A 23,221-nucleotide genomic window follows, 5' to 3' on the forward strand; every position below is an offset into this window, starting at 1 on the left:
TTTGCGATATGATATTAAACTCAATGATGCTTGTGTAACTTCTTTTGTATCGCTAATATTCGGTGGGTTATTTATATATTTCAGTAAGAAAGACTAACGTTAACAATATATAACAATTCATCCAAAGTTGAACTCATCTGGCGAGCAACCCATGGGAGTTTTGTTGTTGACATCAACACTATAAATACTTGGCAATATTCTCTTCTGTGACTGAGATCCGTCGGTGCACAAATTAAAATTCAATCGATACACAGAAGATGAATATGGTCTCCCCGCCTTCCAACAGGCGCAAGCAAGTATGACATATCGTGAAGCGTTCCAATTGTGTTTTATTTTTTATAAGGAAATAATTTAATGATGCTTGTGTAAAAATACATAGTCTTATATTCTAATATAAGTAGTAAATAATGAAATATTCACACATTGACATTAATATGATGGACATTCACAATAAGATCACGTTTACATGCACACTAATAATGAGATATTAAACGGATTATGGCAGTAGGCCGAGTACGGCATTAGTCCTTTAAACACCTTACTCTGTTTATCTTAATCGGCGTACGGTCATAATCAAAGTAAGCATAAACCGATACATCTGGTTCTCTGAGCAATCTTTCAAATGATTCAGGACATGTAAACGCCTTACTCAGTGTTATAGCAGTGTATTTGATCTGTGCATGTGCTAGCACGAGCAGCTCAAATTGAATAATTTTGCGCGAGTGAAGGGAGTTCAGAAATATTTAAAGTATGCATCTCAGAAATAGTTTTTACATACAAACTTTATGTGTCAGAATCAAATATGCTTCGCAAAAATAACATGGTCGCTTTGGTAGAACGTTTATTTTGATTGCAGATGTTCTTCATTTATCAAAGTCCAATCAGGTAGCCTGATTTCAGATGTGTCCATGTAAAAGAAAAATCGTTCTTCTTGCAAAGCATGTAAACGTTAACTCAAACTATTATTTTAATCTGACTATTTACAATAATCATATTATTGTGTGTATATAACCGTACTGAATGACTCATGACAAAAAACTTGACAATAATTTGATACATTCCCATTCTCCCCACACCCCTTCCCTGTACCTTTTGTTTTTTCCAGGTAGTGGCAGTATAGATGTCCCTGTATTGTGTATGCTCATCTCAGGGGAAGCTGCCATGCTGGAGGTAAGCTATGGCAACATCACTATCATCACTTTGACTTACTTTAATTTTCATGACATCACTAGGCCTATAGTAAATTACTGTTCATGACCAGAACTTTTCGCTTATCCCCTCTTTCTCTCTCTCCTTCCCTTTTGAATTTCCCTTTCCCTCATATTTCTCCTTCTTTCACTTTCTCTCACTCTCTTTTCTGCTTTTCGCCCTCCCTCCCTCTCTCCCTCAGAGGGTGGATCTCTCTCTGAAGAAGGCTACTCCCTGGCTGGTGTTGAATGGTTCTGGTCCAGCGGCGGATCTCATCTGTGAGCTGCTGGATGCCCTGTCAGCCATGCCCATGAGCCCCACCTCTCCCCTGCAGGAGGGTGAGGGGAGCGAGAGCCCCAGTGCGGAGCTGCGTGACAGGGCCCGTGAGAGGGTCCGGAGGCACTTCACTGCCGAGGCAGACCTGGAGAAGCTGGTGGACAGGGTGAGTGGGGGCAGGGTGGGCTGGGATGTGTGTGTGTTACACCCCTGAAAAAGGGGAGAAATAATCACGAACGTGACGCAGTTATGTTTCCTCACTGACAAATTTAGTGTAATGATTTTACAAAAATACCACATTTTACAGAACAACAGATCTACAGGAACCAGAGTTTTGTAGGGTACAAAGCTTATTCAAGTCACAACAGCATAAACTGTAATTCACTAAAACATATACAAATGTTTCAATATAACTGTCAAACACAAAGTAGCTTTAGCTCAGTAACCCATAACTACATTTATCAACCATGTCAACAAAGTATTCGAAACACATTATACAAATAACCCCAAATATATTATTAACAACGCACATATTCATTCACAATTAGCATAAAATGGCAGCTACTCTCAGTACGAAGCTATCGCTGCAACCAAGCAGATTACAGTCACACACGCACCTAATAACTCTCTTCAACTTAACTCTAACTTCCTCAAGATGTTACTAACACATACCTTAAACTCTCTTCACAGGTTAGCAAGTTATTACATTCAAATTAACTCGTTTCATATCAATAACGTACCTGAAAAAGGGAAGAAATAATCACGAACGTGACGCAGTTATGTTTCCTCACTGACAAATTTAGTGTAATGAGAAAAAGACCGCGATTTCCCCAGGAAGTTGGGTGGAGACCAGAGCAATCGATCTCAGGCTCATAGATTAAGAGCATTTAGTAGATCACAGATGAACACTTTTACCCTTAAATTAGGCACCACAAAATAAAGTAGTCAATATAACATTTACACATTCCTCTTACAATATTAACCCTTTGACTCTTGACGGATTTTAAACACATTTATGCATTTTATCAATCTCTATGAACTAGTACTGGATGCATAATCTTTTTAACCTTAGATATTTTAAGATCCTTACATACCATGAACTTACTAATACTTTTTAGTGTATAACAGGCTATGAATATGTCCTTTAACCTGTCACATGTGTGTGTGTGGATGTGTGTGTGTGTGTGTGTCAGGGAGATCATTAAAGATTGACTTCAAAATTGGAGGTCTATCTATGCACTGAGGATGTCAGGAAATGCCTTCAAAACCGGCCACTAGGGGCAGCAGTGAGCACTAGTACCATCAAGTAGACTTGAGTTTTCTTAGGGCATTGTGGGATAGCAGATGGGAATAATCCCATGACTCTGGATCAGAAGGTTGTGTGTTTGATCCCGGTGGTGGGCACTGTTGTTTTTTGTTTTAACCCAATCCCAAACCTTAACCCTTACCTTAACCATTCAGAATGAGTGCCTAAACTTAACCATTAACTTAGAAATGTGACTTTTGGAGAAATGGATTGATACCGAGCAGTAGGAGCAACCCAGGGTGTCAAAAACACTTCGAAATTGATAAACGTTTAATTCTGCAGTGAGACTGTGAGAGCTTGCTGATGTGTGTGTGTGTGGATGGGTGTGTGCATGTGTTTGTGTGTGTGGATGGGTGTGTGTGTCTGGCCGATGTGAAATGGCTAGTTAGCGATGCGCTAGTAGCGTTCAATCGGTGATGTCACCCACTCTGAGACCTAGATGTAGCTGTTTCCGTTTACTCTGGTGGAGCGATAGGTAACGATGCTTCTTGGGTGGCAGTTGGTGATGTGTTCAGAGGGTCCATGGTTCAAGCCCAGTTTGGGTCACGGAGAGGGACGGAAGTACTGCTATGTGTTTGTGAGAGAGAAAGCAAGTTTGTGTACGTGATAATAATCTTTCTGTTTTTCTTTCTTCTCTACCCCCCCTCCCCTCCCTCACCAGGCTCTGAGTATCTATCAGAACAGAGATCTTATAACAGTGTTCCACGGGGAGCAGGAGGGTCCTGATGATTTTGACACAGTGCTACTGAAGGCTCTCGTCAGAGGTAGGGGTGTGTGTGTATGTGCGTGCGTGCATGCATTCTTCCATCTGCATGTCTATTTGTGTCTGTGCGCGTGTGTATATGGTGTGTGTGTGCGTTTGATATCTGTTGACAGAGATGTTGAACATGATCCTGGTCAAACTACTCATTCGCTCTATGTATTTTTCTGTCAGCTAGTAAACGTGTGTCAAGTGATGCCAGTGAGTACACAGAGGAGCTGAAGCTAGCAGTAGCCTGGAACAGGGTGGACATCGCTAAGAGTGAACTCTTCAACGGAGACATCAAATGGAGGGTGAGCTGCTCCTCACGATCACCACTATCACCACTGTTAAACAGCATTTATTTTCTTTGATGTTATTTAGCTGACAGGGTATTTATGACAAAATGACAGACACAGTATGTTTCCAATATCTCTGTATCGGATAATATGAGGAAAATAAGGAACGATACAGAGAAGATGTTGGTGAAAGAAATGTTACATCTGTGGAGCGTTTCTTATTTTTATCACTCGATACGATAGTATTGTTTCAATTTTGACAGACAGATACACAATTTTATTTGAGATAGATCGACAGATGGACATATTTTTAAAAAACATCCTCCTGCAGTACGAGGACCTAGAGGATTCCATGACGGACGCGCTGATCAACGACAAGCCCCAGTTCGTGCGTCTCTTCACTGAGAACGGCCTCAACATCCTGCACTACCTGACATACCGGCGTCTGGAGGGCCTGTACCGCTCGCTATCCGACAGTTCTCTGGCCTACACGCTGCTCCAGCGCCGCCTCACAGAGAGGCAGGGCCTGGCCGAGTCCCTGCCCACCGTCCCCTGCTCTACGGACAGCCCCTCGCCCCTCAAGAGCCCCATATCAGGACCCTCGTCGGCCAAAGAGCTCAGCTTGTATGAGGTGAGGAGGGGTTGCACTTTATTTTATTGTAGTGGCTGCGGATCCGACTTTTATCAGACCTTTTCTTCTCCAGACAAAAGATCCTGAAGCTTCTGTTTATTCTCTACTTTACTCCCGGTCTCTGCTCGTAGAGAACAGGCTACTCTGGCAAATGGTGCTTGTTTAATAAAGTTAGGTCATAGGTGAATCAATGTCTGCAAGATCACATAATGCTAGTATTCTACGCAACATAACCTTGTACAATGGCATAATATTACGTTACTGTAAGACAAAAACACCACCGCATTTTCTCTCATATGGCCAAGAATCAACAGCGTGGCAATATACTAGGCAAAATACACAGGTAGGCTATGCTACAGTTTGTTAAAACCATCTGCTCTAAAAGTCGCTCAGTGTACATCATATAAAACAACAGTGTAAGCTACTTCGAAACAACAATGTATAACTCAAGAATATCTAAATGCATATCCCCATGAAACTGATTGAGATCAAATTATTGGCATGGGCGTTTCACCGGTAAAACGTATCATTCACGATTGACAGTGAGAAATGTCAAGGCAAGGAGACCACAAAATGTGTGGGTAAAGTAGAGGTCAAGAAACACATGCGCAGAAACTTCTGAATCTTTAGTAGGGAGAAAAAGAATTCAGTCGGCTCTGCAGCTGCAGCCTTTTTTAAAGTACTGATGTGACTAGGTATTTGTGGAGAAATTAAATGGTCAATTGATCAAATAGGGAGGGGGAAAGGGGATGTATGGGGTCACTCACTGTGTGGAGTTGAGGAGCATTTGATCAAATGTTTAGATTTCTTTGATAATCTGCTTCAACACATGAAAAAATGCTATAGTATACTATGGTATAAATACTATAGTATTCACTGTAGTGTTTTGCTGACTTTACTGTAGTATACTGTAGTATTTACAGTTCACAATAGTATAAATACTGTAGTAAAAGCAAACTGTAGTATATACAGTGCATTCGGAAAGTATTCAGACCCCTTGACTTTTTCCACATTTGGTTACGTTACAGCCTTATTCTAAAATTGATTAAATTGTTATTTTTTTCCCTCATCAATCTACACACAATACCCCATAATCACAAAGCAAAACCAGGTTTTTATAAATTTTTGCAAATTTACACAAGGATTCAGACCCTTTACTCAGTACTTTGTTTAAGCACCTTTGGCAGCAAATTACAGCCTTGAGTCTTCTTGGGTATGACGCTACAAGCTTGGCACACCTGTATTTGGGGAGTTTCTCCCATTCTTCTCTGCAGATCCTCTCAAGCTATGTCAGGTTGGATAGGGAGCGTCGCTGCACAGCTATTTTCAGGTCTCTCCAGAGATGTTTGATCGGGTTCAAGTCCGGCCTCTGGCTCAGCCACTCAAGGACATTCAGAGACTTGTCCCAAAACCACTCCTGCGTTGTCTTGGCTGTGTGCTTAGGGTCATTGTCCTGTTGGAAGGTGAACATTCACCCCAGTCTGAGGTCCTGAGCGCTCTGGAGCAGATTTTCATCAAGGATCTCTCTGTACTTTGCTCCGTTCATCTTTCCCTCTATCCTGACTAGTCTCCCAGTCCCTGCCGCTGAAAAACATTCCTATAGCATGATGCTGCCACCATCATGCTTCACCGTAGGGATGGTGACAGGTTTTCTCCAGACGTGACGCTTGGCATTCAGGCCAAAGAGTTCAATCTTGGTTTCATCAGACCAGAGAATCTTGTTTCTCCTGGTCTGAGAGTCCTTTAGGTGCCTTTTGGCAAACTCCAAACGGGCTGTTATGTGCCTTTTACTGAGGAGTGGCTTCCGTCTGGCCACTACCATAAAGGCCTAATTGGTGGAGTGCTGCAGAGATGGTTGTCCTTCTGGAAGGTTCTCCCATCCCCACAGAGGAACTCTGGAGCTCTTTCAGAGTGACCATCGGGTTCTTGGTCACCTCCCTGACCAAGGCCCTTCTCCCCCGATTGCTCAGTTTGGCCGGGCGGCCAGCTCTAGGAAGAGTCTTTGTGGTTCCATACTTCTTCTATTTAAGAATGATGGAGGCCACTGTGTTCTTGGAGACCTTCAATGCTGCAGAAATGTTTTGGTACCCTTTCCCATATCTGTGCCTCGACACAATCCTGTCTCGGAGCTCTACGGAAAATTTGCTCTGACATGCACTGTCAACTGTGGGACCTTATATTGACAGGTGTGTGCCTTTCCAAATCATGTCCAATCAATTGAATTTACCACTGGTGGACTCCAATGAAGTTGTAGAAACATCTGAAGGATGATCAATTGAAACAGGATGCACCTGAGCTCAATTTCGAGTCTCATAGCAAAGGGTCTGAATACTTATGTAAATAAGGTATTTCTGTTTGTTATTTTTAATACATTTCCTAACATTTCTACAAACCAGTTTTTGCTTTGTCATTATGGGGTATTGTGTGTAGATTGATGAGAAAATAATCAGATTTAATCCATTTTAGAATTCGGTTGTAACGTAACAAATTTTGGAAATAGGGAAGGGGTCTGAATACTCTCCAAATGCACTGTACTATAGTAATTAATGTAGTGTGTTTGCGGCTTGTAGTATACTGTAGTATTTACTGTAGTGTTTTTTTGTGGACATTACTGTAGTATTTACTATAGTGTTTTAGTTTTATTATATTTGACATTGGAGGCTTTTTCCTTGAGGAAACCTACTGGAGAAATACTAAAAGAGCAAATTTTCCATAACCTAAAAGAGCAAATTGTCCATAATCTGAACAGATAGTTCAGCGCTTCTGCTATTTTCTATAACCTGTAGGGAACACAATATATGGTCTATACTTGACATGTGGGTTTCTCACTTATGGTTGGCACAAATTGGGATATGGTGGAGGGAAATGGGCAGGGTATATGCTAATTAAATACTGTAGTATTTACTATAGTTTAAAAAGTGTAGTGTTTTTGCGGACATTACTGTTGTATTTACTAAAGTATTCTACAGTATACTACACCATTCTACAGTAAGTACTACACATGATCGAGGGTTACTACAGTGTGTAGTATAGTATTTTACAGTATACTACACCATTCTATAGTAAGTATTGTAGAATTCTATAGTATTTTTTTCATGTAGGTAGTCATCTCAGTTCTATGTGACTTCCTCTCGCCTCTCCCTCAAGGTGTCACGGCTTCTATGGGACATCCTGGGAGATGTGTGTGAGCCCTTCTACTACAGCCTTCTGGGTTTGGACCAGAGCACCAGCACCAGGAGAGCAATGAAGGTATTCCAAATGACACTCTCTCCACTATATAGTGCACTACTGTTGACCAGGGCCCTGGTCAGAAGTAAGGAAAGGGAAAGGGGATACCTAGTCAGTTGCACAACTGAATGCATTCAACCCAACCCCTCTGAATCAGAGCGGTGCGGGGGGCTGCAGTTGTTGCTGGGGTTTAACTGCCTTGCTCAACAGCAGATTTTTCCACTTTGCCAGCTCAGGGATTCGAACCAGCAACCTTTGTTACTGGCCCAACTCCCTTAACTGCTAGTGTACCTGCCCAGTAGTGCACGATATAGGGAATAGGTGCCATTTAGGATGCAACCATTGTTTCTAGTAGTGTCCCCTCACAGCGCTGTTCTACATAGACATGAATTACAAATGCATTTGTTCTCAATGACAAGGTACAGTGATGCAGTGATAGGGTAGCCTCCACCAATATAGTTGAATGATCAATGCTACTATGGTGATACCACTGCATTACTGGCCATAGAATGTAACTGTGACTACTTCACTCTCTCCCCCCTCTCAGCACATGAATAAGTTGTTGCTGGGGGAGTGTCCGTACAAGGAGCAGAGCTGCCTCTCTCCCTGGGCCTCTCTGTTCATCTGGGCTGTGCTTCAGAACCGCAGCGAGATGGCAGTCTACTTCTGGGAGATGGTAATTTATTTATTAATTATTTAATTTAACCTTTATCTGACCGGGTGAGTCAGTTAAGAATATATGGGACCAGGCAGCTGTAATGACAGTGATAAACAATGTGCGCACTCAACAGTCTAATCTGTAGAAAATGACATGGACTCCAAAGGCCATTCATTAAAGGTAGACTCAGCGATATGACGTTGCCACGAGCAGCACCGCTGATATTGCGATGAGCACGATGCAAAACTTCGCTCTCACACAGTCACACAGAGTATCTGCAGGGGTTCGCTTCACGCTACTACAACGTGGTAGGTACGGGACCGAAACAGTGGAGTGGTTTAGCCTCGCGCTTCAACGCTCTTAGTTGTTGTGGAAATTGACCCACTACTGCTGTTTACTTTGTGCATCTGCATCATCTCGCTGAGTCTACCTTTAATTTACCAATGCACAATGCTTCTCTCTCTCTCTCTCTCTCTCTCTCTCTCTCTCTCTCTCTCTCTCTCTGCTCTCTCTCTCTCTCTCTCTCTCTCTCTCTCTCTCTCTGTCTCTGTCTCTGCCTCTCTCTCTCTCTCTCTCTCTCTCTCTCTCTCTCTCTCTCTCTCTCTCTCTCTCTCTCTCTCTCTCTCTCTCTCTCTCTCTCTCTCTCTCTCTCTCTCTCTCTCTCTCTCTCTCTCTCTCTCTCTCTCTCTCTCTCTCTCTCTCTCTCTCTCTCTCTCTCTCTCTCTCTCTCTCTCTCTCTCTTCCCCCCTCCCCCCCCAGGCTGGGGAGTCTGTCCACAGTGCTCTGGCAGGCTGTAGGATGCTGAGGGAGCTGTCTAAGCTGGAGAGTGAGACGGAGACCAAGCTCTCTATGAACGTGCTAGCCCAGAAGTTTGAGAACTTGGCCCATGGTGGGTTAGCCTTATCCTTGCTGTGTGTTTGTTCTGTGAGGATGTCAATGTAGTAGCCATCAACTCTGTTATGCATACTGTGAGCAGCTTGTATTTTGTGAGTGAAGGTTGTTACCCCATAATGCCTTGTAGCAGTTCCACATCAGACCGTAAGGGACCACCTGTTTGGAAAGTCTGCTGGATGGCATCCCAGTCTGGGACCATTTGCAATGCTTTCACACCTTTAAGATGAGGACTGAAGCAAACATATCCGCACTCCTAATGGGAAACTTCATTTGAAAACCTGTGACCCATTTCCTCTCTCTCTAGACGTCTTCAGTGAGTGTTGAGTGTTAACCCTTTAATCATCTCTCTAGACGTGTTCAGTGAGTGCTACCAGAGCAGTGAAAACCGCTCCTTCACCCTCCTTATAAGGAAGTCTCCGGTGTGGGGCGGAGCTACCTGTCTGCAGATGGCCACCGCAGCTGATGCCCGCCTCTTCTTCAGCCATGACGGCGTGCAGGTCTGTACTAAACCCAGGGGTCAGGGGTCAAGGTGTATGTGTGTGTGTAGCTGAATCCCAAATCACCCCCTTCCCCTTCCCCTCTCCCCTCCGTCTTCCATTTGCGCGTTCACACACTCCTCCGCCATATGCACACAGCAAATTCTCCAGTGTAAAAAAAAGAAGCGGCATGGTTGTTGCAGTCATCCATTTTCGGTCCTATGGACTTCACCAAGTGAGATCCTAAGCAAATAGGTTATCATAAAGTAAGCCTTATTTTGAGGGCCTAGTTTTACCCTAATATAGGGGCCTGACACTCATACGCATCACTTTAAACCAAAACCACGCCCATCATTATCACATTTCCCAGCATCCTCTATGCAGGTTGATTTTTTGAATTGTTTGTTTCAATATCTATGTTGGTGCATATACATTGATTTATTGAGTAATCAATTAATCTTATGCTTCTCAAATATAAATTACAAACATTTTCTAAACGAATCTCTTGGACTTATTTTACCCGTTACTGAAATGGTTATTCCAATTTAGATACTTTAGGTTGTCTCATAGCTTAGTCTTCCTAACCTCCGCAGTCATTCTGAATACATGTTGTGGTTGATTAAAAATGCCAAATGTTGGATATCCCCACACTGGCTGGATTCCAATAGGAATTACACATCACCTTGCAAGCCAGCATAATCTGACTTCCAGTCCTGATGTGGCCTGTAAACCATGTGGTGTTGGGTATTATACTCTCAGAAAAAAAGGTTTAGATGTGTTCCGAAAGGGGTACAAACACATGTCTCTGTCAGGTCATCATTTGTGCCTTTTAGTTATAAGTGCATAATTGTACCCCAGTTCATACCTCAGGCTTGCAAAAATCCGGTGACTTTCCCAAAATGCCCAGATTTTCTAAAAATCCTGGTTGAAGTATTTCAGATTGCCTGCTTCAGTTTCCAGGAAACTTCCAACCAGGATTTCTGGAAAACCTGTACATTTTGGTAAAGTTTCTTTGCAGGTAGCAAGTCACATTATGCTGACTTGCAAAGTGATGTTTAATTCCTATTGGAAGCCAGCCAGAGTTAGGATACAACATCATTTTTATTCACCGGCAACCTGCATTCAGAAAGAGTGCCAGGGTTAGGAACATTGTGAGGAGACTACCTAAGGCATTTAAACTGGAACAAAACATTTCAGTAACGAGTGCCGTTTAGAAAAATGTATTTTATTTATCTTTGTGTAGCATAAGATTAATCTATCAATCAATGTACATGCACAAACATAGATATTGAAACAAACAATTCAAAAAATTAACCTGCAATAGAGGATGCTGGGAAATATGATAATGATGGGCGGGGTTTTAGTTCAAAGTGATGTGTATGAGTTTCAGGTCCCTTCATTAGGGTAAAACTAGGCCCTCAAAATAAGGCCTTATGAAAAACATATGGTATTGTGTTAAATAATGTATTTTTTTAATGATAACATATTCGCTTAGGAGCTCACTTGGTGAAATCCAAAAGGTCCAAAAATTGATGAATGCTACAACTATGTATCTGTCACTAACAAATACAGTTATAGGTGGTAACTCTACAATTTACTCGAAAGGCAATGCACTCTGGGAAATATTTGAATAAGGCTTTACACAAAGCAGAGTGTTAATTTAACACTGTTCCAATGTCTATATGGGTCCACAGACTTAACACATTCAGTGTTCATTTAACTCTCTCAGTAGCTAGATTTTCATGCAAATATTCTTGAATCCGCATAAAGAAAATATGCTATTTTCCCACCAGCTGTGTTTCCAACAAACTGATTTGTTTCAGATAACATCAGTGCGTGATGACGTAGTGCACACAAAATGTACTTTTTCACTTAGGTTTTCATGTACCGAATAAAAATCTAAAGTTCAATATGTTTCCATCGCATTTTCAACTCTACCGATAGTTTTGTCACAAAAACTGCTGCGTTAAAAAGCAAATGTGCCCACTCCGGTCTTGGCACGTGCGCTCTAGCCAACAGCTTACAGATACAGTGGGGGTAGGCTAGTCTACATGATGATTATTATGGATAATATTTTTATTTGTCAAATGGCAGTCTAGCATGGATCATCATGTCACCAGAATTAGACCCTCAATATTTATTGGAAAGGAACATCAAGATCACCATGCACTTTCACCACCCTGTGAAGTTCATCATAACTTATTTCATCTGTAGCCTAAAAAACTGCATGGTTTCCCAAGTTTACTCCGATATGATGGTTATTATATCAATATTTGCGCAGCACCCCCACCCCCAAACATCTTCCCGCGGCTATACGTGCGTGCCTGCGTGCTTATCACTGTAAACCCCAATGTGCTGTCATTATTCAAAACTTTTGAGGATACCCGTTGCACTTAATATATCTGAGTACAGTTACTTAAAGTGATTTTGTAGTCATTACTTAAACAGAGTCACTGTGACCCTGTAGGGGGTCCAGATTTGAGTTGTATCAGCTTGAAAATGTTGAGTAACGCCCCCACTAAGCCACGCCTACAATATAATTTCCCAGTGTGCCTTAACTTTTCAAGTGAATTGTAGAGTTACATCCATGACTGTATTTGTTAGCGACAGAAATGTGGTTGTTGAATTCATACATTTTCAGTCCTGTGGCCGTCACCAAGTGAGTTCCTAGGTTAATGTTATCATTATAATTAAACTCTTTATGACAATACATTACATATCTCATAAGACATTATTTTAAGGCCTAGCTTTACTCTAATACAGTGGCCTGAAACTCTTGGTTTACGAGCTACATCAGTTCTGCAAGTAGGGTTGCAAAATTCCAGTAACTTTCCCCAAATTCCCTGATTTTCAAAAATTCCTGGTTGAAGGATTTCCACGAGTCTTCCAACTGGGATTTCTGGAAAACTTGGGAAATTTACCAGAATTTTGCAACCCTACCAGCAAGTTACATTATGCTGGCTTGGAAAGGGATGTGTAATTCCTATTGGAATCCAGCCAGAGTTAGGATATCCAACAGCTGACATTTTTATTCACGCCAACCTGCATTCATAATGACTGCCAGGGTTAAGAACAGTGTGAGGAGACTACCTAAACCATTTTAAACTGGAACAACCATTTCAGTAACAGGTGCTAAATATCTAAATATGATTTGATTAGTTTAGAAAAATGTATGTTCTTTATATTTTTGTAGCATAAGATTAGTAAATCAATCACTCAATGTACATGCCAAAACACATATATTTAAAACAATTCCAAAAATCTACCTGCAGTAGATCATGCTTGGATTTTTTTTGATTTGTTATCAAAACTTTAAGAAACTTAGTTTTGACATTCATCTTTGTAAAACTAACCAGATACTTAGATTTTCAGAGTGTGTGGACTCTCAGAAGTAAGGGTATGGTTAGGGTACAGTATTGTTCCCTGGGGTACAAAAATATCAAAATACACATAATGTACCTTCAGAGGTACACATATGATCTCACATGGTACTGTTTGGTGCCTTTTAGGATATTCGGAAAGTATTCAGATCCCTTGACTTTTTACACATTGTTTAGTTACAGCCTTATTCTAAAATGGATTAAATTGTTTTTTTCCTCAGCAATTTACACACAATACCCCATAATGACAACGCAAAAACATTTTTATTTATTTATTTTTTAGCAAATGTATTAAAAATAAAAAACGGACATATCACATTTACATAAGTATTCAGACCCTTTACTCAGTACTTTGTTGAAGCACCTTTGGCAGCGATTACAGCCTCAAGTCTTCTTGGGTATGACGCTACAAGCTTGGCACACCTGTATTTGGGGAGTTTCTCCCATTCTTCTCTGCAGATCCTCTCAAGCTCTGTCAGGTTGGATGGGGAGCATCGCTGCAAAGCTATTTTCAAGTTTCTCCAGAGATGTTCGATCGGGTTCAAGTCTGTGCTCTGGCTGGGCCACTCAAGGACATTCAGAGACTTGTCCCGAAGCCACTGCTGCGTTGTGTTGGCTGTGTGCTTAGGGTCGTTGACCTGTTGGAAGGTGAAACTTCGCCCCAGTCGGAGGTCCTCAGCGCTCTGCAGTAGGTTTTCATCAAGGATCTCTCTGTACTTTGCTCTGTTCATCTTTCCCTAGATCCTGACTAGTCTCCCAGTCCCTGCCGCTGAAAAACATCCTCACAGCATGATGCTGCCACCACCATGCTTCACCGTAGGGATGGTGCAAAGTTTCCTCCAGACGTGATACTTGGCATTCAGGCCAAAGAGTTCAATCTTGGTTTCATCAGACCAGAGAATCTTATTTCTCATGGTCTGAGAGTCCTTTAGGTGCCTTTTGGCAAAATCCAAGTGGGCTGTTTACTGAGGAGTGGCTTCCTCAAGAGGGACAAACAGTAATATTGCCGCTTTGTTCTCGTTTTTCAAGCAAAGGACTTTTAAGGGAGTATGTGAAGCACAGACGTTCACTTCGCCTAGCCAGGTTCTGCTAGGAGAAACTGAACCTAGTATGCAGAGCCTTAACTCTGCTCCTACCTCTTCCCGTGGCAGTCTCTGCTGTCTCAGATCTGGTGGGGAGACATGGAGAGGAGCACGGAGGTCTGGAAACTGGTCCTCACCTTCTTCTTACCCCCCCTCATCTACACCAACCTCATCACTTTCAGGTTAGTGGCTACCTGTCTGTCTGTCTGTCTGACAATTTCCAATCCATGGAGCTTTCCGTATGTTCCTCATTCAGTGCGTACAGAGAAATTGGAGTAATATAGAGAAGATTGACCAGCGCTGAAGGGAAAAAAGTTGGAAATTGGAATGATTCAGGAAAATGTCCAATACGTGAAGCACTGCTTATTTTCTTCACTCTGCACGATAGTATCATTCCAAATTCCTGCTTTCCCTTCTCTGTATCAATCCCATTTTCAATACATGGAGTGTTAGAGAAATTGGAACGATACAGAGAAGATGGTGATGAAGGAAAGTTTCCTCACTCTGCGCTGTCTGTCGGTCTCTCTCTCTCTCTCTGTCTCAGGGAACAGGAGGAGGAGGAGGGGAAGTCGGAGGAGGTGACTCATGGTCGAGACACAGACAGTCTGGATGGAGGAGATGCCACCGTGTTCCCTCTCGCCGACATCATGCAAACGTAAGCACACACACACACACATTCACACACTCACACACACACACACACACAGTAATTATTCTCATTATTGTCCTCTCAGGGAAGAGGATGCTGAGGAATATGCTGCTTTAAGGGCCAAACTGAAAGGTGCCTCCAATCCCAAGAGGCCCTTCGTACTGATGCGCTGGAGGGAGTTCTGGTTTGCGCCCGTCACCTCGTTCCTAGGCAACGTGCTGATGTACTTCCTGTTCCTCGCCCTGTTTGCTTACATCCTATTGGTGGACTTCAAGCCCCCGCCCCCTCACGGCCCATCCACCTTAGAGTTTGTTCTCTACTTCTGGGTCTTCACCCTGGTCTGTGAGGAGTTTCGACAGGTAGGACACATCACACGAACACACACACACACACACAATTGACAGGTAAGAACATATACATTCATATTAATGACCATCCTCTCTCTCTCTCGCAGACGTTCTTCGTGGGCAGCAACACTATATATCAGAGGATGAATCTCTACATCCAGGACATGTGGAATAAGTGTGACATCACGGCCATCTCACTCTTTGCCCTGGGTACGTGCTGCAGGTGTGTATATTTCATATTTAGATGTGTTTATATGTGTCTGTGTGTTGATGTATATGGCCTGTACACTCAGTGGCCAGTTTATTAGGTTACACCCATCTAGTATTGGGTCGGACCCCCCTTTGCCTCCAGAACAGCCTGAATTATTTGGGGCATGGCGTTCAATCATTGCTCAGTTGGTATCAAGGGACGTAACGTGTGTCAGAAAAACATTCCCCACACCAGTACACCGTCGCCACCAGCCTGTACCATTGACACCATCAACATGACACAACAGGAACCGGGATTTTTCGGATCAGGCAATGTTTTTCCACTCCTCAATTGTCCAGTGTTGGTGACCACGTGCCCACTAGAGCGGTTTCTTCTTATTTCTAACTGACAGGAGTGGAACCTGCTGTGGTCGTCTGCTGCAATAGTCCCTCCGTGACAAGGATCGACGAGTTGTGCATTCCGAGATGCCATTCTGCACACCACTGTTGTTCTGCCCCGTTATTTTTCTGTTTGTGGCCCGCCTGTTAGCTTGCGCGATTCTCCTTCGATCTATCTCATCAACGAGCTGTTTTCACCCACAAGACTGCCGCTGACTGGATGTTTTTTGTTTGTCGCACTATTCTCAGTAAACCGTGAAAAGCCCTGGAGGCCGGCCGTTTCTGAGATACTGCATCCGGCTTGCCTGGCACCGGCGATCATGACACGCTCAAAGTCACTTACAGTGGGGAAAAAAAGTATTTAGTCAGCCACCAATTGTGCAAGTTCTCCCACTTAAAAAGATGAGAGAGGCCTGTAATTTTCATCATAGGTACACGTCAACTATGACAGAGAAATTGAGAAAGAAAAATCCAGAAAATCACATTGTAGGATTTTTTATGAATTTATTTGCAAGTTATGGTGGAAAATAAGTATTCGGTTAATAACAAAAGTTTCTCAATACTTTGTTATATAGCCTTTGTTGGCAATGACACAGGTCAAACGTTTTCTGTAAGTCTTCACAAGGTTTTCACACACTGTTGCTGGTATTTTGGCCCATTCCTCCATGCAGATCTCCTCTAGAGCAGTGATGTTTTGGGGCTGTTGCTGGGCAACACAGACTTTCAACTCCCTCCAAAGATTTTCTATGGGGTTGAGATCTGGAGACTGGCTAGGCCACTCCAGGACCTTGAAATGCTTCTTACAAAGCCACTCCTTCGTTGCCCGGGCGGTGTGTTTGGGATCATTGTCATGCTGAAAGACCCAGCCACGTTTCATCTTCAATGCCCTTGCTGATGGAAGGAGGTTTTCACTCAAAATCTCACGATACATGGCCCCATTCATTCTTTCCTTTACACGGATCAGTCGTCCTGGTCCCTTTGCAGAAAAACAGCCCCAAAGCATGATGTTTCCTCCCCCATGCTTCACAGTAGGTATGGTGTTCTTTGGATGCAACTCAGCATTCTTTGTCCTCCAAACACGACCGAGTTGAGTTTTTACCAAAAAGTTATATTTTGGTATCATCTGACCATATGACATTCTCCCAATCCTCTTCTGGATCATCCAAATGCACTCTAGCAAACTTCAGATGGGCCTGGACATGTACTGGCTTAAGCAGGGGGACACGTCTGGCACTGCAGGATTTGAGTCCCTGGCGGCGTAGTGTGTTTCTGATGGTAGGCTTTGTTACTTTGGTCCCAGCTCTCTGCAGGTCATTCACTAGGTCCCCCGTGTGGTTCTGGGATTTTTGCTCACCGTTCTTGTGATCATTTTGACCCCACGGGGTGAGATCTTGCATGGAGCCCCAGATCGAGGGAGATTATCAGTGGTCTTGTATGTCTTCCATTTCCTAATAATTGCTCCCACAGTTGATTTCTTCAAACAAGGCTGCTTACCTATTGCAGATTCAGTCTTCCCAGCCTGGTGCAGGTCTACAATTTTGTTTCTGGTGTCCTTTGACAGCTCTTTGGTCTTGGCCATAGTGGAGTTTGGAGTGTGACTGTTTGAGGTTGTGGACAGGTGTCTTTTATACTGATAACAAGTTCAAACAGGTGCCGTTAATACAGGTAACGAGTGGAGGACAGAGGAGCCTCTTAAAGAAGAAGTTACAGGTCTGTGAGAGCTAGAAATCTTGCTTGTTTGTAGGTGACCAAATACTTATTTTCCACCATAATTTGCAAATAAATTCATTAAAAATCCTACAAAGTGATTTTCTGGAAAAAAAATTCTCAATTTGTCTGTCATAGTTGACGTGTACCTATGATGAAAATTACAGGCCTCTCTCATCTTTTTAAGTGGGAGAACTTGCACAATTGGTGGCTGACTAAATCCTTTTTTCCCCCACTGTATGTGACTAGTTTCCCCATACTAATGTTCAATCGAACAGTAACTGAATGCCTCGATGCCTGTCTGCCTGCTTTATATAGCAGCCACGGCCACGTGAGTCACTGTCTGTAGGAGTGATCAATATTTCCATAAACTGACCACTGACTGTATATGAGTGTGTGTATCTTTGTGAGTGTGTGTGTGTGTCCCTGTGACTATAGCCAGGCGTTTGTTGTGTGTTCTAGAATGTTCCCGTGGTCCTATGAGTTTGGCCGTGCTGTGTTGGCTGTGGACTACATGGTGTTTACCCTCCGTCTCATCCACATCTTCGCCATCCACAAACAGCTGGGACCCAAGATCATCATCGTCGGCAACATGGTAAGTGATATTTTAAAACTATGTGTGATGGTCTTTGTCGACTGAAAGATGATTGTGTGATGTTAACTTGTGATGAAGATTGTGTAAACATTTCAACATTTCAAATGCTATCTATACTGAGTGTACAAAACATTAAGAATACCTGCCTAATATCGAGTTGCACCCTCCCCTCCCCTTTTCCATCAGACCAGCCTCAATTCGTCGGGGCATGGACTTTACAAGGTGTCGAAAGTGTTCCACATGGATGCTGGCCCATGTTGACTCCAATGCTTCCCACAGTTGTGTCAAGTTGGCTGGATGTCCTTTGGGTGGTGGACCATTATTGATACACACGGGAAACTGTTGAGAGTGAAAAACCCAGCAGCGTTGCAGTTCTTGACACAAACCGGTGCACCTGGCACCTACTACCATACCCTGTTCAAAGGCACTTAAATATTTTGTCTTGCCCATTCACCCTCTGAATGGCACACATACACAATCCATGTGTCAATTGTCTCAAGGCTTAAAGATCCTTCTTTAACCTGTCTCCTCCCCTTCATCTACACTGATTTAAGTGGATTTAAAAGGTGACATCAATGAGGGATCATAGCTTTCACCTGGATAGTCTATGTCATGGAAAGAGCAGGTGTTCATAATGTTTTGTACAGTGTGTATATAAACACACTTGTGTTGTGTGGTAAGGTAAGCTAACCACTGACGATATCTACTCCTGTTCAAGTATTTTAAATGGAGAGTCTGTGTTAAAGTCTGAGTCGACATCATGTAGGTCTGTACAAACGTCCTTTAGAGTTATTTCAGCTTTAGCGATACATTTCCTAATCATCTGTTCCTCTTCCTGGTTGGTAGATGAAGGACATCTTCTTCTTCCTCTTCTTCCTGGCGGTGTGGCTCATGGCTTATGGTGTAGCCAATCAGGTGCTGCTCTACTCCTATGACCCCCGTCCCAATTGGATATTTCGCAGAGTGTTCTACAGGCCATACCTGCACATATTTGGACAGATCCCCATACACGAAATGGATGGTGCGTTGATGTTTGTGTACGAATGTGGTTTTTCATGTGAATGTGTGTGTGTGTCTCTGTGTGTACTTGAAACCTACAGCAATAGTATATAACTGTGCTCTCTCTTTCTCTGTTCTTTCAGCCCTCTCCCTCAGTATCCCCTCCTAATCTCTTATCCTAAACGCTGGCCAAACTACCCTCTTTACCTTATCATTTCAATTGTTGACTTTTTTTCTTCACATCCCTCTCCCTGGTTGTTCCCATCTATACTGAACAAAAATATAAACACAACATGTAAAGTGTTGGTCCATTGTTTCATGAGTTGAATTAAAAGATCCCAGAAATGTTCCATATGCTGATTTCTCTCAATTTTTTTTCACAAATTTGTTTACATCCCTGTTAGTGAACATTTCTCCTTTGCCAAGATAATCCATCCACCTGACAGGTGTGGCATATCAAGAAGCTGATTAAACGGCATGATCATTACACAGGTGCAACTTGTGCTGGGGACAATAAAAGGCCACTCTAAAATGTGCAGTTTTGTCACACAACACAATGCCACAAATGTCTCAAGTTTTGAGGGAGCATGCAATTGGCATGCTGAATGCAGGAATGTCTACCAGAGCTGTTGCCAGAGAATTGAATGTTCATTTCTCTACCATAAGCCGCCTCCAACGTCGTTTTTGAGAATTTGGCAGTACGTCCAACCAGCCTCACAACCGCAGACCACGTGTAACCATGCCAGCCCAGGACCTCCACATCCGGCTTCTTCACCTGCGGAATCGTCTGAGACCAGCCACCCGGACAGCTGATGAACTGGAGTGTTTCTGTCTGTAATAAAGCCATTTTTCTGATTGGCTGGGCCTGGCTCCCTAGTGGGTGGGCCAGTCTCCCAAGTAGGTGGGCCTATGCCCTCCCAGGCCCCCCCCCCATGGTTGCCCAGTCATCTGAAATCCATAGATTAGGGCCTAATGCATTCATTTCAATTGACTGATTTCCTTATATGAACTGTAACTCAGTAAAATCGTTGAAATTGTTGCATGTTCCGTTTATATTTTTGTTCAGTATATTTCAAACCCTCTCACCGTCTCCCTCCCTCTCCTCTCTCCATCCCCTCTTCTCTCCCTGTCTCTCTGTCCGTAGCTGATAAACTGGAGGAGGGGAGAGAGTGCACCAATAACGCCACCCTGATTGAGGCGGGGGCAGAGCCCTGCATAAGTACCTACGCCAACTGGCTGGTGGTCATCCTACTGGTCATTTACCTGCTGGTCACCAACATCCTCCTGGTCAATCTGCTCATCGCCATGTTCAGGTAACGTACCTTCTCGCTCTGTCCCTCTTTCACCCTCTCTGTTCTTCTTTCTCTCTGTCCCTCTTTCACCCTATCGTTCCCTCTTTCACTCTCTGTGCCTCTTTCCCATCTAGCACCCCCCTCCATATCCCTGTGTCACTCTCTTTGTGTTCCCCTCAACAGATCATCACGCATTCAATAGGCCCCTCTAATCGGTGGGCTGAATTCCTCTGATCTAGTTCCTCACTGTGTCTTGAATAGTGTTGTTTATTCTCTCAGAACCACTGATAGTTGATTGAATTAAATTAAATCGAATTAACTATTTGACACTAGCATTGCGTGTTTGAGTGTTATCAAAATGCCAAATGTTTTTCTGGCTCGGCTTTCATATGCGACATTTGGGACGATAACGTCATTAACCAAAAAGTATAATAAAACCAAAACATTTTATATGAGCGAGTGTCACCTACAGTGCATTCGGAAAGTATTCAGACCCATTGACTTTTTCCACATTTTGTTACGTTACAGCCTTATTCTAAAATCCTCAGCAATCTACACACAATACCCCATAATGACAAAGCAAAAACAGGTTTTTAGGAATTTTTGCAAATGTATTAAAAATAAAAAACATACCTTATTTACATAAGTATTCAGACCCTTTGCTATGAGACTCGAAATTGAGCTCAGCTGCATCCTGTTTCCATTGAGCATCCTTGATGTTTCTACAACTTGATTGCACCTGTAGTAAATTAAATTGATTGGACATGATTTTCAAAGGCACACACCTGTCTATATAAGGTCCCACCGTTGACAGTGCATGTCAGAGCAAAAACCAAGCCAAGAGGTCAAAGGAATTGTCCATAGAGCTCCGAGACAGGATTGTGTCGAGGCACAGATCTAGGGAAGGGTTATACAGCATTGAAGTACCCCCAAAACACAGTGGCCTCCACCATTCTTAAGTGGAAGAAGTTTGAAACCACAAAGACTCTTCCTAGAGCTGGCCGCTCGGCCAAACTGAGCAATTGGGGGAGAAGGGTCTTTGTCAGGGAGGTGACCAAGAACCCGATGGTCACTCTGACAGAGCTTTAGAGTTCCTCTGTGGAGATGGGAGAACCTTCCAGAAGGACAACCATCTCTGCAGCACTCCACCAAATCAGGCCTTTATGGTATAGTGGCCAGATGGAAGCCGCTCCTCAGTAAAAGGCACGTGACAGCCCGCTTGGAGTTTGCCAAAAGGCCCCTAAAGACTCTCAGACCATGAAAAACAAGATTCTCTGGTCTGTTGAAACCAAGATTGAACTCTTTGGCCTGAATGGCAAGCGTCACGTCTGGAGGAAACCTGGCACCATCCCTACGATGAAGCATGGTGGTGGCAGCATCATGCTGTGGGGATATTTTTCAGCGGCAGGGACTGGGAGACTAGTCAGGATCGAGGCAAAGATAAACAAAGAGCAAAGTACAGAGAGATCCTTGATGAAGTCCTGAGCGCTCTGGAGCAGGTTTTCAAACTGGGGCGAAGGTTCACCTTCCAACAGGACAACGACCCTAAGCACACAGCCAAGACAATGCAGGACAAGTCTCTGGATGTCCTTGAGTGGCCCAGCCAGAGCCCGGACTTGAACCCGATTTGAACATCTCTAGAGTGACCTGAAAATATTTGTGCAGCAACGCTTCCCATCCAACCTGATATAGCTTGAGAGGATCTGCAGAGAAGAATGGGAGAAACTCCCCAAATACAGGTGTGCCAAGCTTGTAGCATCACACCCAAGAAGACTCAAGGCTGTAATCGCTGCCAAAGGTGCTTCAACAAAGTACTGAGTAAAGGGTCTGAATACTGATGTAAATGTGATATTTCAGTTTTTTTATTTTTATAAATTAGCAAAAATGTCTAGAAACCTGTTTTTGCTTTGTCATTATTGGGTATTGTGTGTAGATTGATGAGGACAAAAAAACAATTTTAGAATAAGGCTGTAACGTTTCAAAATGTGGAAAAAGTCAAGGGGTCTGAATACTTTCCAAATGTGCTGCATTCCCTGATGTTCTGGCTGGTAACATTTCACTATGGCTGGCTCTCTCGCTCTCCTCACTGCAGTCATACGTTCTCCAAAGTGCAGGAGCACAGCGACACCTACTGGAAGTTCCAGCGCTACAATCTGATCATGGAGTACCATTCCAAACCCTGTCTGGCACCACCCTTCATCATCATCTCCCACCTCCACCTCTTCATCAAGAGACAAATCCGCAAGATCCCCTCCACAAAGATCAAACACTTTGGTGAGAGAGGGAGGGAGACGAGGAGAGCCACTAGAGATGTGATGTATTGTGAAATGAAAATGCTCACAGTTGAAAAATTACTAGTGTTTTAGAAGTCCACTCCCATTGTCGTCTAAAATTATCTGAATAGCTGAATACTTTTTTATAATTTTATCTTCTTCCAAATCCCTCCCTTTTCCTCTCCTCTATCTCTCCTTCAGTTCTTGAGATACGTGGTAAGCAGGCCAGGAAACTGAACATGTGGGAGGCCATCCAGAAGGAGAATATACTGTCTGCCCAGAACAAACGAGAGAGAGAGAGCGACTCAGAGAGACTCAAACATACCTCCGTCAAGTGAGACATCTCTCCAGCTCTCTCCCTCTGCCACTTATTTATGTCATAGACTAAATGCCAGATTAATTTAACAGCTTTAGTTAGTTTTTTCCCCCAATTGCGTTGGTGCTATGTTCACAAGTATGTGGTGAATTTTCTAAACTCTTAGTACAACGGTCCAAACTGGTAACACTTGTAATGCAGAAAGTCTTATATTTAAAACCTTTATTTGTGCATTAATTTTGTTTGGAAAGATCTTTCACCACTCAACCATTGATCCAAAATACAAGTTTACTGTGAA

The 23,221-nt window shown here is 43.1% G+C and overlaps 1 protein-coding gene and 1 non-coding gene across 3 annotated transcripts in view; one reads left to right on the forward strand and one right to left on the reverse strand.

The window, feature by feature from the left end:
- Positions 1–23,221, forward strand: part of LOC121550302 (transient receptor potential cation channel subfamily M member 4) — a 78,449-nt gene that overhangs the window by 29,744 nt on the left and 25,484 nt on the right. For both annotated transcript variants that reach the window (XM_045210851.1, XM_041862513.2), the window contains 18 exons: positions 1,106–1,170; positions 1,391–1,630; positions 3,432–3,534; positions 3,705–3,823; positions 4,140–4,439; positions 7,587–7,688; positions 8,215–8,343; positions 9,085–9,214; positions 9,571–9,716; positions 14,227–14,339; positions 14,702–14,812; positions 14,892–15,165; positions 15,261–15,376; positions 17,911–18,043; positions 18,890–19,064; positions 20,187–20,355; positions 22,427–22,608; positions 22,809–22,941. In XM_045210851.1, the coding sequence (XP_045066786.1) occupies positions 1,106–1,170; positions 1,391–1,630; positions 3,432–3,534; positions 3,705–3,823; positions 4,140–4,439; positions 7,587–7,688; positions 8,215–8,343; positions 9,085–9,214; positions 9,571–9,716; positions 14,227–14,339; positions 14,702–14,812; positions 14,892–15,165; positions 15,261–15,376; positions 17,911–18,043; positions 18,890–19,064; positions 20,187–20,355; positions 22,427–22,608; positions 22,809–22,941 (2,740 nt within the window). The remainder of the gene's footprint in view (positions 1–1,105; positions 1,171–1,390; positions 1,631–3,431; positions 3,535–3,704; positions 3,824–4,139; positions 4,440–7,586; positions 7,689–8,214; positions 8,344–9,084; positions 9,215–9,570; positions 9,717–14,226; positions 14,340–14,701; positions 14,813–14,891; positions 15,166–15,260; positions 15,377–17,910; positions 18,044–18,889; positions 19,065–20,186; positions 20,356–22,426; positions 22,609–22,808; positions 22,942–23,221) is intronic.
- Positions 7,096–7,150, reverse strand: LOC121552003. Its single transcript, XR_005997138.1, has one exon. It is a non-coding gene; the product is annotated as a U7 small nuclear RNA (small nuclear RNA).

Source organism: Coregonus clupeaformis, chromosome 35, assembly GCF_020615455.1.
Source record: "Coregonus clupeaformis isolate EN_2021a chromosome 35, ASM2061545v1, whole genome shotgun sequence".
Taxonomy (NCBI): Eukaryota; Metazoa; Chordata; class Actinopteri; order Salmoniformes; family Salmonidae; genus Coregonus; species Coregonus clupeaformis.